Source organism: Gopherus flavomarginatus, chromosome 8 (genome assembly GCF_025201925.1).
Source record: "Gopherus flavomarginatus isolate rGopFla2 chromosome 8, rGopFla2.mat.asm, whole genome shotgun sequence".
Lineage (NCBI taxonomy): Eukaryota > Metazoa > Chordata > Testudines > Testudinidae > Gopherus > Gopherus flavomarginatus.
In genome coordinates this window covers 9,988,079-10,003,306 of record NC_066624.1, presented here as the reverse complement: position 1 = coordinate 10,003,306, position 15,228 = coordinate 9,988,079, and the positions used below count along the sequence as shown (strand labels likewise).

General features: G+C 38.5%; 1 protein-coding gene across 3 annotated transcripts in view; it reads right to left on the bottom strand.

The window, feature by feature from the left end:
• The window catches only part of FMR1 (fragile X messenger ribonucleoprotein 1), a 53,935-nt gene extending 39,076 nt beyond the window's left edge, over nucleotides 1-14,859 (bottom strand). Inside the window, exons 1-5 of one of the 3 annotated variants that reach the window (XM_050964753.1) lie at nucleotides 14,510-14,859; nucleotides 4,530-4,582; nucleotides 2,850-2,943; nucleotides 666-737; nucleotides 225-373 (exon numbers count right to left, since the gene is read on the bottom strand). In XM_050964753.1, the coding sequence (XP_050820710.1) occupies nucleotides 225-373; nucleotides 666-737; nucleotides 2,850-2,943; nucleotides 4,530-4,582; nucleotides 14,510-14,560 (419 nt within the window). In that variant the 5' untranslated portion in view covers nucleotides 14,561-14,859. The remainder of the gene's footprint in view (nucleotides 1-224; nucleotides 374-665; nucleotides 738-2,849; nucleotides 2,944-4,529; nucleotides 4,583-14,509) is intronic. The other 2 variants (XM_050964751.1, XM_050964752.1) reach the window with 2 other exon arrangements.
• Nucleotides 14,860-15,228: the final 369 nt, after the last annotated feature.

Genomic DNA, 15,228 nt, shown 5'->3' with positions numbered 1-15,228 from the left:
CCTTATTTCTGCAGGCTTGCAGTACCACTTCAGACATTAATTCCTGAAATGGGTACAAACTGTTACATTGTTAATAATGTCTACATTTTCTGCACTTTCATCTGATAATGTAGAAAAATACAATTTAAACTATTAATGACAATTTTCAATTCCCTCTTTTCTGAGTTCTCATATTCACGCAAAATTTCAAAATAAATTATGTATACAAACAGATTTGTACTTACATTTGCCTTAAATCTTCTGGCACTTCCAGTTTGATCTTGTGAAAAGTATCTTTTGTTGCAGGTTTGTTGGGATTCACAGATCTTAAACGCTCAATTGTGACAATTTCATTGTATGTAGCATCACAGGCTGCATATTCTATTACATAAAACTGATATAAAAATAATAAAATCATCCAAGCTACATGTTTAATGACAAGAACAAGAATTATGCTATGACTGAATTGAGTGTGAAGCATTCATTAATTGCGCAGATAAACTCTGCACTTTTTTAGTTTTAGGTAAAAAGACATCCCTAATCAAACTTCCTATTAATGGGACAGCCTACATAGTTACTTAAGAATAAATTTAAAAGAGGAACAACTTCAAATCCGATGTCCAGACAGTTGCAAAAGAAAAGAGAAACACAAGAAAATTGAAGTGTGTATGTATATATATTCCTACCTCACCCTTTATCATTCTCACTTTAGCCAGCCACCAGCAACATGGTTCTTTTTCATTTGCTCTGGAATAAACCTAAATAAAAAATTATAATGTACAAAACTGAAGAATGAGAACTGCCTTATATTAATACAGAAACTTGTGATGTGCTTTATGCAAATTCTGCACAAGTCATGACTGATATTACCACTAAATCTGTCCCTGCTATGCAAGAACTTTTCAAACCAGTAAATTATATAGGATTTATAAAATGTAAACTAAGAGCCAAGTTTAAACACCACAGCAAATATAAAATTATAGCCTATATGAATCTGCAAAAGTCAGGACAATCCTGAATTACTCGAAAAAGCAAAGGAATTCAGACTTATAGGCCAGCTAATATTTCATTTTCATCTCTCTTTTAATTACGTGTAGGTACTTAGAGGTCATGCCAGTGCACAATATTATAGTCAGCATGGACATACACATATAACATCAATAAAGCCAGGTTTATACTAAAAAGTTCTGCCAGCATAGCAACATCAAATAGGGATGTGATGATTTTATGTTATCGGTTTTTATACATCATATATATGCGGCAAAAGCCCTAGTTCAGACATAGTTTTATCAGCAAAGTGGTTTTGCTGGAATAGTTTATTTTGCTCTCTGAACCAGAATAAACTATACTGCCATATCAGCAAAACTTTTAAATTTAGACAATATTTAAGAAAGGAGTAAGAAGTTTAAACCTGTAAAATAAGGAAGTCAGATGGGTAATATTAGAGTGACCTTAATTTTTATATATTATGTTTTCTTAATTGTAATTCTGTAAGATTGAAAGAACAAGAAATAGTATGTTCAACCAACCAATTGATAACTCTGGCTTCAAAACACAAATTGGAATCAGTAAAAGCAGCAAAGAATCCTGTGGCACCTTATAGACTAACTGACGTTTTGGAGCATGAGCTTTCGTGGGTGAATACCCACTTCATCAGATGCATGGAATGAAACTGGAATCAGGTACCCAACTTCTACTAATTGTTGCTCTCTGTGCCTTTGAAAATTCCCCCCACCCTCAATAATACCATGTAATAACCCTACGGTTCTCAAACTGTGGGTTGCGACCCCAAAGTGGGTTGCAATCCCATTTTAATGGGGTCACCAAGGCCAGCATTAGACTTGCAGGGGCCTGGGACTGAAGCCAAAGCCAGAGTTCTCCAGCCTCCCCTTCCTCAACTAGGGGCGGTGGGGCTTGGGCCCCCTCTGCCCTCCCCAACACTCTGGGCAGTAGGGCTCCATGGCTCCAGCCACCCATCCAAGGTCATGTAATAATTTTTGTTGTCAGAAAAAGATGAAATGGAGTTTGAGAACTGCTGCATAATCTATCACATTACTGCCAACATCCTGTACAAAAACCAGTTTTAATTTGCATACAATTACATGAATTTGCACAAAATACTGTCCAATTGTGCAAATGGCTCCAGTTTCCCCATAAACCCTGAAATGAATGGTTCCGTGCCCCTTCAGCAACAGATCTGCCTATCCCCAGCTGTATGTCAATGATGCAATCCAAGAGCTGGCCCTGGGTCAATTAAATGTGAGCTTCCCAGCCCCACGTTAGTTAATTCTCACCTGTCAGTCACAGAATTCTCACCCTCCCCAAAAATCAACTCTGCGTTCCCTGTCAATCAACTGGGGAAGTGAGGAAGACAGCTAAATCACAAGCAGACGGGTTTCTCTCAGAGATCTATAGGAAGGTCTGAAAGCCCATCAAGTTGGCAGGTCTGTTATCAATGGGCACTGGGGTATTTTTTAGTACATATTACCAAGTTGCTTATTTATCTTGAGGTTTTACTTTATATGTATAGGCCCTGTCTATACTACACCTGAAACAGTTCTAGCTAACATGATTCAAACCCAAGCATATACTAACACAGTTTTCTTCATCAATGAAGACATGAGGATCCAATTTACAGCACTGTTTGTAAGCCAACTGCTATCATTACCATGGAGGTCAGGGAAGTAACTGTAGCGGACAAATCCCTCATGTGTCAAGGATGTGGTTTACAACTGTCAAAAGAAGCTCTTAAGTAGACTCAAGATTATCTTCTATAATGTTTGATATCAATGAGATGGCGTAGTGCTGTACTTATTCCCACTTACTTAGCTGATATTCTAAAAAGGTACTGTTTAAAACATAATACATACCTCTACTTCATCACTTTCATTTATATCTTTATTATAGCCTGCAGGTGGTGGAAACCTCACATCATGGAATGGAATTTGTCTCTCTGGCTGCCAGCTGAAAACAAAAATACAGTGATAGACGGGCCCATGTACTTTCACTTTCTTTTTAAAAGGATCACAAGTATTTTCGACCTGTAAAGTTCACATCTTTACTTTTCATACATTTTCACACAAAAACTTCATGAAATTTAAATTAACAAAATCTACTATAAAAATGTTGCAGAAAAAGTTTTTAAAATGTAGTTAAGAATCTTAAAACTAATAGAAGTATTAAAACTGTATCAGGGACCTTCTTGAAGGCTGGAGGCAGCAGAAAAATCTTTGTTTCCTTACCACAAAATAATTCCCCCCAAAAATCAGTATTTTGCTTACAATACTGTCAAACACCTAGAAGTTCTATTTTTATACTAAACAAATTCCAAATTATTTATTAAATTCAAAAATAGAAGAACCCAAACTTTATTGAGCAGAACATATCAGTAACACTGATCATTTAAAGGTGTGCAGTAAAGTATTGAAGATTTCATCAAGGAATATGTGCTGTATGCATGTTAGAACCAGGCTAACATGGATATTCAAGCACAACAGCTTCAAGAAAAAGACAGCTTGGAAATCTAGCTATGTTTTTTTAAAAATAGTTAAGTTTCAGGTTTTATATCTTCTCTGTTAAACTAAAATGAGTTGACATGAGATTCAATCACATTTTCCTGTATCTTTAAATTTTGTGTTTTTCATTTCCCTGTTGCCATTTGAAAGAACCAAACAAAATTAATAGGGGAAGTTCAGTGACTTTATAGTCAATTTTACTGTTTCTCTTATACACAGAGTATTGAACAAAGTAAAAACAAATAGAAAAAGAATTCTCTCTAATTTCAGTTAATAGTGATAGTACGAAGAACGAGGAGTATGTAAATTCTTTTTTGAGACATAAGTATAACTTAAGTTAAAAGCTTCCCTCCAAAATGCACTCTTTCCTCGGGTCCTATAACACCCATACTTTTAACAGAAACTAGCAAGGAACGTCCCAGCATACACTTAGTGATGTCACCTCAACCACAAATATATGCTGGAGAAGGTTTATATAGAGGTGTGCATTGTTTTCCTCCATTAAAAAACCAACAGATATAAATACAGAATATTACAAAGATTTTCTCTTTTATATGCCTCTACGTGTATGTATTCTTAAAAAAATGGAAAGGGGTGAGTAGCACATGGATTTCTTGCAAGGGGGCTGCCATAGACCTCACTGTTGATGATGCTACATTTTAAAATCAACTCAGAATATCTTCTGTAATAATTTAGTGAGTCTAACATCTCCAATAACAAGAGATACTGGTTGAATTCATGGAACTGCTTTTGAGCCATCCAAACAAAACACATAACATTAGTAATACAGCAATGTTTACCTTTGCCTCGAACAAAACAAACTTATTTTATTACATCTTTCCTAGGTAACATTTTAAAATAAAATGCTATCATTTTTATTGTGAAGAGCTATAGCATAAACGTTCAGATTTTAAATGTTTTACAATTTTTTACCCATACCGAAAAAAGCATTATTTATGTATTACTAAGTTAGACACATTAAATAAACACAGTATTAGATTTAAACACTGTGGAAAACAGCAACTGTACACTTACTTGTTTTCAAATGCAACTGTTATTGAATCTTCATGTACATCCTTTACAAATGCCTGTATGAAAAAAATAGTAGAATTATGGATAGCGCCTATATTTTAAAAATATTGCGATCTTAAAGCTTCTTTTTTCCACTGACATCACTGAAACTCAAAAAATTAAGTCTGTTTTAAAAATCAGCTGCTCTCTTAATTTTGCAGTATTTTCCTAGAAGATAGCAATATAGAGACAAAGTTGCTGATATCTTTGTACTCCCCTGGTTTATGGGCACCAACCGGTACATTGATATGCTTATGTAGTACTCAAATCATACATGCACTATGTTCTTTTCATGTCTTAAAAGGAACAGTGTATGATACAAACAGAATGTCTGAATGTTAAATGCACTATGTATAGTTACTTAATATGTTGTGTTAATAAGGTTTGCCTAAAATTCTACATTTCCTGTAGTTCTGACTGCAGAACTGTGGTGTATATCAAAAATCCCAACAAATTTTTACTCCCCACCCTCATATCCCAGGACTCAGCTCCCTCCCAGTCTCCCTTCTCACCCCAAAACAAGTTCCAGTAACACCAACAAGATCCAGTTATACCCAATTCACCCAAGCTTTAGCCAGAGTCCCTTCATTCCTATTGCCTTTCTAGATTAATTCAAGTGGGACACACTACATCCTTCCCTCCATTTCCTCCGAAGGTGGTGGCTCTGTACATTTTTCATCCCTAAGCTTCTCCTTTGGAATAAGAAGGAAAAGACTTCAATGGGTTTACTGAACTGTGACTCAGGAAGCCTTGATTCTATTCCCATCTCCACCACTGGCTTGCTGGGTGACCATGGGAAACTCTCTCTGACTTTCCATGCTTCACAGTGTTTCCATGTCCCCATCTGTAAAATTATGATATTGATACACATCACTTTTGTAAAGCACTTTAAAGATGTACCGATGAAAAAGTGTTATATAAAAACTTAGGTGGTATTATTCAGAGCCTCCAGATAATCATGGTTATGTGGAAGGGAGAGGGGCAGAAATTTTGAAATTTCTTCCACTAACTAAATGCCCACAAAAGAACTTTTGCAAGTGTCTAAAATAGAAATAAATATATGTAATTGTGTTGAAAAACTATGATAATTGATGATAGGTAGCATGGGTTTTCTGCTTGCATGTGTCCATATAAAAAGTTAATTCACGTGTGTATTCAAGAATGCAGATGGGGAAGAGGGACATGAATGAAAGGACTATGCTAGTTTGTTCTACTAACAGTGATCGTATTTTTAGCACAACAGTAAAATGAAAATGAACTAGATCATTGACGGTGTTAAAGATTATTTACACCAAATATGTGGAATATTTAACCTTCCCCCAATTTTGAGACTTCTAGTGAAATGAGGGGACACTTTTATAATTCAGATTCCACAGTAACTTCACTTTTCTTCCAAATTTGTCTTTTAGAAAATATTCCCAAGTATTTTCTTAGGAACAGAAGCACCTAAGTATCAAACAAGATCATCAAGAGTGACTACTGCTAAAATGAAGTGCCACAGGTGTACACGAGTACAACCATGGTTCTAGAAGGAAGTTCAACACTGGCTCAATAACCTGCAATGACCTAATAATCTCTTTTGAGCTGAGGTCAAAGCAAAGTGACAATGAGACCCTTTCACAGCATGCCCACTCTTTAAAACACTCAAGTAACGTTAAAGGAAGCATTAATGTTATTTATATCGAAATACCTTCAGAAAGGACACATATTGGTTATAAAATTGGGCCATATCACTTACAAAGCCTCCCTTTCCACACATACCAAAAATACAGTAAATATTTTTCTCCGGTATGACAGAAAACAAATCTAACATCAGAGCTTCAGGGTCTCACACATGCTGAGATAGGTATAGAAATAGTATTTATTTAAGACAACAGAACTTTAGGTTCACATACACCTATGCGAGTATTGCAAATTTTGCATACATCTCATATCCATCTTTCCTCTGTCTTTGCTTACAATAAGTCCAGGACTGCAGCAATTAAGGATATGCACTTGACAAATATTAGGACAGATGTGCCCCATTCTGAAATAGTGAACACATTTTCAAATGTTTGACATGTGCAGGTCTGAACCAGCTACGGATCTAGATGTTAACAGACATGGATGCCTTGACATCTGAAGTATACTGCAATTAGTACCACACATTTTGTATAAACCTATCATTCTGCAGAAAGGCAAAAGAGCAGGTCTATGTACTATTAGTAACAGTCACCTATGCAAAAGCAAAGATCATCTTATCAAAATTATCTGATTACATTATGAAAATATACATCTTAAATCAAGAGCCCCAAAATAGTCTTGAGGGAAAAATTAAGAATGACAGATGCTAGTGTCAGCAGGAAGAACTTGAACTTCTTAATTCATCTTTTTGGTTTTCTTTGAACCATAACAGGATGAATGCTATATGTCTTTTTTAGTATGAAGAAACACTGAGTAGAAATCTTTCCCTTTACAGTGCTGAGGCCTTTGCCATCTTTAAGGATTCCTGAAGCTGTTCTAAGCACTGAACGTGGTCCGTGAAAAATACAGGAAGTGGCATGGAGTGAACTGGGATAGGGTTGGGTGGGTAGCAGAAAGAGTAACTGGCGCTTCTATCCAAATTCAATAATTGCCAGAACAATGTGTTAATTCCCCACATCCCATAAGGAAATGGCCCAAATGGCCCTAGAAAGGGAAGGGTAGTCAAACTGAAGACAAGCTGTGTGTTCTTAAAACAATCCACTAAATGTTTTGCTTGGAAAAAGTGAAGGTCACATGAGCAACTGATTAGGACAATAACCATTGGAGGGATGTTTTTCCCTTTCTTCTCATAGTCATTAGTCTGAAGTTCAGGTAGATTGAATGGTAACTCCCTGCCATAATTATTGTCTGTGGTAGCAGAAAGAGGAGGTTGTTGAACCTTTCTAGTTTGGCTGAAGATGAGACATAGACTGTGCAGAGGATTTAGCATCAATTATTTTCTATGAGTCTCATCTGTTTTCTTACCATACAAATTTTCCACAGAAAGGAAATCTTCAACATGGCTTAAGCGTCCACCGAGAGACATGAATGCTTAAGCCAGGAACACTGATGAAGAGCAATATCCAGATGCAACTGCTCTTGCTGTGATGTCCAATGAAGCATGAAGACTATGTGTGGATGCCACATCTCTGTAATGTCTATCACTGTCTTCCCCTGTTCCTCTATTAGATGGTCCAGAGGAAAATGCACCTAGTCCTAAAGCTGATATAAAGTTAAATGTTGAGTGTACCTGCACAACAGCAAGCACTGTTGAGAATTATACGAGTTGGTGTGAATCAATTCCTGTCATAAAAGAATTAGTCATGAGAATAAATTCAATTAAAAATGAAGTTTTGCCACACTATAAACAAGCAGCTCCGGCTAAGTTATGATAGTTTGGTTTTTTTTTTTATTTTCAGTATTATAGAACTTATAAAGAGAAAAATGCTTGACAAAATATTTTAGCTGGGACCACAAAACCTCTGCCCAAGCAGAGAATGGCAGGGTTTCTTAAAATGCATGTCAGCTTAAACATAGCAGTATGATATACAGGGTACATGCACTGATGTACTAATATATTAAAAAAAATGTATAGTTTAAGTCCAGTTCCAAATTTCAGTGGCAGTCGGGCCATGGAGGATAGAAACTGATGCATTCTAGTGCAAGGAACTAATAAAATCCAGTCCCATTGAAAATAGAGTAGATAGGTTTTGCAAGACCAGTGTAGAGAGAGTTTCCACACTGTTCACAGATCAATAAGTCGCAGGGATGGATTGGGAAAACTGGAATATAAAGATGCAGAGATATGTGTATTTCAGACTCATAGGTGTATGGGTAAGGAGGGATGGAAGACTAGCCTTAGCAAATATGCATGACAGATGATAGAGTATGAAATATACTAAAGGTAGAGGGAGACTAAGGTGAGGGAAAACAGGGAGAAGATAAAAGGTTGGAGTAGATATAACACCAAGAATGATGTTTAGAAAGAAGTTAGGGGAGGGAGGAACAGAGCATGAGAAATACATCTAGATCACTATTAGTGGCCATATCATTTTTTTTTTCCCCAGAAACTCACAAGCAGAAAGGATTGCCCTTACTGCTATAGGGCCATAGAGCACAAAAACAGAAAGTGCATAATAACTGAAGTCGTTCACTCTTCCCTACATGAAAAACTTCATGTGGTGTACTTTCATCATGGCAACTGAACAACATTAAATCCCTGTGCTTCACATTAGTAACATACATAAAATAAATAAATAAAACCTGTCCCTGCAACTTATTGTGATGTTACTGGAGGTCTCAAGTATGTCAACATTCACAAACTCTGCAAAATAAAGCTTTACTTTCAGTGATCCAAATAGTATGGTCTAAATTTCATTATTAATCATTTTACAAATGTAAATGTTATGCTACTGTAAACACCAATATATTTATTATTTCAGTGCCCAAGAGTATGCTAGGCACATCACATGAACAATTAAAGATATGGTACCTGTCCCAAGGAGTTTAAAGCATAAAATCAGATGTAATAACTGGAGATCAGAAGGGGGGGGAGGGGGCCAAAGAGAAAGAGCAGAGCAGAGACAAAGGTTATAGTAAGAAAAATGGTCAGTTACTCAGTATGGCATATACATATATTGACCATACTATTAAATTAAGTGTTGGAGGTGGGATTTAATTTATCATTTAACTCGCTGCTCATGGATGGCTGAAGTACGTTTTTTCTTCAAAGGAATCAGAAAGAGAAAAGTGAGCTAATTTGACTAACTAGCCTGGGAAAGGCATTGCACATAGAGTAGCAGAATGGCAAAAAGTCACAAAGGAGCAGCAGGGGAAGGAAACAAAGAGAATGTCCAGGCTGGCACCATTAGAAGGATGGAGGGGATGGGAATTGACATAAACGAAGACAAGGTTGGCGATATCTGTTGGGGATGAATTATGTAACCCTGAAAGAAGGGACAAGAAACTACAGTGGGGAGCCAGGGGGGAATTCTGCAGGATGTGATGGGATTAAAACAACAAATGACAAAGATGATTTTAACATTACCAGTTTGGATGGAGACAAGTTAAATATCCAGAAATCTAAAATAAAAACTGTAGTCATTGAGACAATGGACAAGCAACTGAACCACAGGGAAATAAAAAAGGGGCAGATTTTAATAATGTTATGGAAGAAGAAATGGCAAGATTTGGCCACAGACAGGAAGTGGATGGAGAGGTCAAAAATGGATCCACGTTACAGACTGATAGGATGCCAATAGTATATCAACAGCAAGAGATAATGGAAGAAGTGGAGTGTCTTTCAGGAAAAGCAGTCAGTATATTCCAACCCCACTGGCATAGGATTGATCCAATTAAACAGCTGCATATAACATTTTCTTATCTAATTAAAGTAATTGAATATGCTCACAGTATATCCTAAGTGTTTTTTTTTAAGTGACCTCTTTGGTTCTGGCAAAAGAAGTCCCAAAGACACACCTACTTTAGGAGAAAAAGTTAGCCAGTTTTAATCAACACATTAGGTTGGCATCAATTTTACATGTGAGACTAATATTATGGAAGATGAGATTAAGCGATAATAGTTTCATAATGCATTTAAAGATTATAAACACAGTAAAAGACCTAACACTGGTAATTTTCAGTAAAATTAAATAAAACAAACAAGTACACTACTGAATTTCTTACTTTGTATATTGTATTGTGCCTTCTACTGCGTTTGTATTCATTACAGAAAAATACTTATGGATAGGCATCATCGATTTCAAGATTGAACATAGAGCTAGAAGCCAAGAACTCCTTAGTTCTAAACCATATTTCTGTCAATAGCTCAGGGAGCAGCCTTCAACAAGTCACTTACCCTATCTACAAGATTAGGATAATAAAAATTATCTACCTACCTTGAGGAGGTGTTAGAGGGCATTAATATTTGTACGATTCTTTGAAAATATAAAGTACTAAGATATTATACTAAAATCAGTTCTCTAATATACTGTAGAAAAATTAACTATAGTTATATTATCAGCATCCTTTATATTTTTCCTATGTAACTGAAACGAACACAATTTTCTAAAACTGTCACTGTCCTCAACTGCAATTTTTACTTCTTAAAGTACGTTGACAGGGAATAAATGTTTAGAGGGAAGGATATTAAAACATCACCAATTATTATGTATATGAGGCTGTAGAACAGGTGGGTTAAACCTGCTTATTAATTTGTTTCCTAGTATAAATTTTTCATTAGATGTAAATTTTGTATCTACACCCCACACTGAAACACAAACCATTCAAAAACTGTACATGTACTTAAATATTCCCCTCTGAAAATAAAACAACACTGTACAGCACACATATTAGTGATGTCCCTGTGATGAAATGCATTTATCTGGCATCTTTAACTATTTTACATGCACTATGCCCCTTAATGCCATATCAGCCAGCACTTAACATTTTTAACCTTCCAAAGACATTCAGGTTGAAGCCACAAAAGTCAGGCTGATTTCAAATATGCCTAAAGTTCATAGATTTTCAAAATCTGAGGTTTTGGGTCAGGCTCTTTTCCAGCTACAAACCTCTGAACAGCCGTAAAACAGCAACTGAAAAAGAAATATACACACAATGTAGTGTAAAAAACACTTTCTATCCTCAAACATGGAACATCCACCCACAATTGAGTGACAATATTAGATCTGGGACCAGCAACTGTTCTATGTTCAACATCTCATGTCAACAAGGATCTCTAGAAATAAGTATCCTACATTTCAGATGTGCTGGGCACTCTCAGCTCCCATTGCAATGTGAATAAGAGCTCAGAGTGCTCATTACTTCTGAAAAACCAAGCCAGAGAGCTTTACCCATTTGAAAGCTAGAAATCCTACCTTTTAAATGTGATTTGGTACTCGTTTCTAGCTATGATAGGCTATTAGGTATCTGCCCTTAAGTTTGTGACAGTAAGATTTATAAAACCTATTTTAGATCATTAAACTGAAGTAAATATTAGATGCCAAACAGACTAAGCACCACTGTAATAGACACAGTACAAACAAAAGCTTCCCCAATTTTAAGTTACCCTTTTCCCCTCCACTAATACAACTGGCCTTACAGTATTAAAAACCACCTTGGCTTCTGGTAAAGGGATAAAAAATATCCAACTTTTTAAAAGCTCTCCAGAATATTACTAAAACATTTTATTTTAATATATATGGCATAAAAGTAGTATTACTGATAGTTGGTATTACTGATATGATGACACTACTGACCTTCATTTGGGATGACCTAAATAATTCTTCGTAAGCTTTGCCACTCATAAATAACATGGTCATTCCTTAACTCATGCCAGTAAGTGTCTTTATTCTTTGTCTTGTACTCCATACATATTAGCATGTATCCTGATTTAATGTATTTACAGTATTTTTGCTAAACGTCTTCCAATCAGAGTGAATTAAGGTGGTATTATAGTACTAATTGTAGGATGATCACTACATATTAACATACCATAAAATGAAATGAGATGATGAACAGTTTTACAATATTATAACTCTAGAGGGATCCATCAAGATGCTGCTTGAAGAAATTTCTTATTTTCCCATTGGGATAGTCTTGAGTTTAAGCTGTTCTGTTTGTGGTCCCCATCACAAACTTAGTATGACGTTAGGCAAGCCATTTCATTCAGTGCCTCAGTTTCCCCATCTGTAATATAGGGATAATACTGACATCTGACAAGGCAGCATGAAAATTAATTAATAAGTGCAAGAGGCTCAGATATAATGGTAATATAAAGATGATATAACTAGATTGGATAAACTATGACTTTTCTGTTAAATACTAATCCTTAAACATTTGAGAATAACTTTTTATTTAAGAACTGGTTTCTACATTTATGAACGTATGTATTGTTTCCTCTAAGTAACCTTTGGGTTAGAGTTGATCATTTTGCTTGCCATTTTAAACCATTCTTATTTACCCTTCCTATTCTCTAAAATGAGTTTATATGAATTCTAAAATATAAGAAAAATATAATTTTCTATTCAGAGAAATGTTTGTAAAATAATCTGGATGTACTAAAGGATGTTCACATTTAGTAAACAAACTCTGAGTTTATGGAACAGAGTAACTCATGAACCAACAAAACCTTCCATTTATCATACACCTAACTTGTTCTGGGACCAGAAATGTGGGTAATAAAATATATATATCTCAGATGATCAAGTAACCCAGTACATTTTATTTTATTTGTCTAGTGTAAAACAAATAAAAAATTGAAGGGATCATGAAATCTACAATATTTCTCAAACTGAGAACTTTCTGCACTGATGTCATTCAAATAAAGTACATGAAATTGGTTTTATATCTTCTCAGTAATCTTATCACATACTTTTAATAAGGTATTAACCAGAGAGAATATGTGTTTTAAATGATCTCACTCTACAAAGCCTGCATACTGTATATAATGTATTTGATTACTGGTGCACAACTAGATACAAAACTACAGTCATTTAAAAACCCTACATCTTTAATTCCTAAAATCCATACTTCATATTTTTAGTTATCTTTTGAACAATCATCAACAACTCCATAAAGAAAAGAAAAAAGTGACTTTTGTGAGTGCTCAATATTTTCTTTCCTGGTACCTAAACACAGATTTGGGATTTCAACTGGAACACTGCAAACCCAACAAACGCGCTATTTAGCACTCATATTCTCTTCTTACTATGAAAACACATGAGATGGCACCAAATATTAAAACATCCCCCTTCAGATATTTTAATGAAAAAAAACAAAGATTTTAAACATAATGAACTTTTAAAACCCTGTATACATTGGCGTCATTTTAGACCACTAGGACTCAATATTATCTAGGTCCTTGACCCTCCTTCCTACCTCTTTCATGCTATAATATGTGATGAACTATTCAGTTCTATCCATCTCCAGTTTATTAACAAACACAGAGCACTGCTGAATACTAGGCCAAATTCTTGAAGGCACTAAGAACGCTCAACACCCACATGAAAGGAGTGCTCAGCACCTTGCAGGAACAGATCAAACCCATTATGGTTAACTGTATTTTGACAAAAGGGCCCGAATCCACTATAGCTGACATCAATGGGGGTAGGCCCGAACCCAGTGTTTTTACAAATTTTTTTTTTTTTAATCTTCTGGGTCACAGACTATTACAACTCAAATGATGAGCTACTGTATACTGACCAATGCTCTTCATTTTATGTAACAACAGTGGCAGTACTAGCGGCTATAAACAGTAAACAGAAATAACTGGCAGTGTGTGTTCTCCATGCTCAGTGAAGGCTCTCCCCACCACCAATGCACACACGCCACCACCTATACATCCAATAGGCTAAACCACATTTTCAATGGGAGACGTATCGCTCAGCAAGGTTTCCAGGAACGCGGGGCAGGCCTGAAGGCCAAGTGATGCTCCAACCCAGGTCGGTGGGGGCATCCCCGACCGCAGCGTTAACAGCACCCTGGGGGTGGCGTTGCATCCCGACTGCCTGGTTAATGGGCTTCCGGGGGCCCCGCCCGGCAGGAGCTCGCCGGGGTGCAATGCAAGGCCCCCCGCGCTCAGGCTCGACTCAGCCGCTCGTCCCCACAGCGCTAGGAGGGGAGAAGCCCCCGCCGTGCCCTCTGCATCTTCCCTCGCACACTGGGAGCGGCGAGCCAGGCCTCCCTGCCCGCGCAGGGCGAAGGTCTCATAGGCCCGAAGTCTCCGGGCCCCCGAGCTCCCTCTGTTCAAGGCGGCCTCTCTCATTCGTCCCCAGCCCCGCTCCACTCCCTCCCCTCAGGTACGGGGCGGGAGGAACCGGATCTCCCAGGCCGCCGTCTAGCCCAGGCCTCTCTCCTTCCCTCATAGGCGGGAGGAGCCACCGCCTCCTGCCCAAGGCCCCCCCGCGCCCCCTCCCCCGAGGCCCGGCCCGGGCGCGTGGTACCTTGTAGAAGGCCCCATTGGAGCCCCGCACCTCCACCACCAGCTCCTCCATGTTGTGCCGCGGCGGCTCGGTGCGGGATGCCCAGGCCCGGCACCGCCTCTCTCTCTCTCTCGCGGGGAGGGGAGCCTCGGTTCGCTCCGTAACCGGACGGGTGGGGGCGGGGGCTCGTCGGCTCCGTTCCGCGCTCGCGGCTGCCCGGAAATGAAAGCGAAACGGTCACCAGCCGGCGGCGCGCGGGGAAGAGGGGAGAGGGGCGCCCGCTTAGAATGTAAACATTAAACCCGCATCACGTGACGGGCTCCGACGGGGGGAGGAGGGGCGGAGAATTAACTCCCGCGAGCACATCCCCCTAACGGCCAGCCGGCCGCACCCCGCCCTCACACACATACAGCCGCGCTAGCGGCGGCACGCAACCTAACCTCACGGCGCTACGGCAGCCCGCCCGCTCTCTGAGCGACTGCATCGCCACCCAATGGCGGCACGCCATCCACGTGCGCTGCGGCCAATGGGAACGCCCGTGGAGGAGGCCCTGTGACCCGGGAAGGCGCGGGTTACCATGGCGTTCAAAGGAGCCCTTCGGCTCGGTGACCGGCCCTCCGGGGAGGCCTTGCCTCCAAGGATAGAGGCGGGGGGATAGTAGGGTTCGTGGAGGGAACGGAAGGAGGAGGCCTTGTCCAGGTGACGGTGGGGCGCAGGGGGAAGGGTGGGGCCGGCGGATG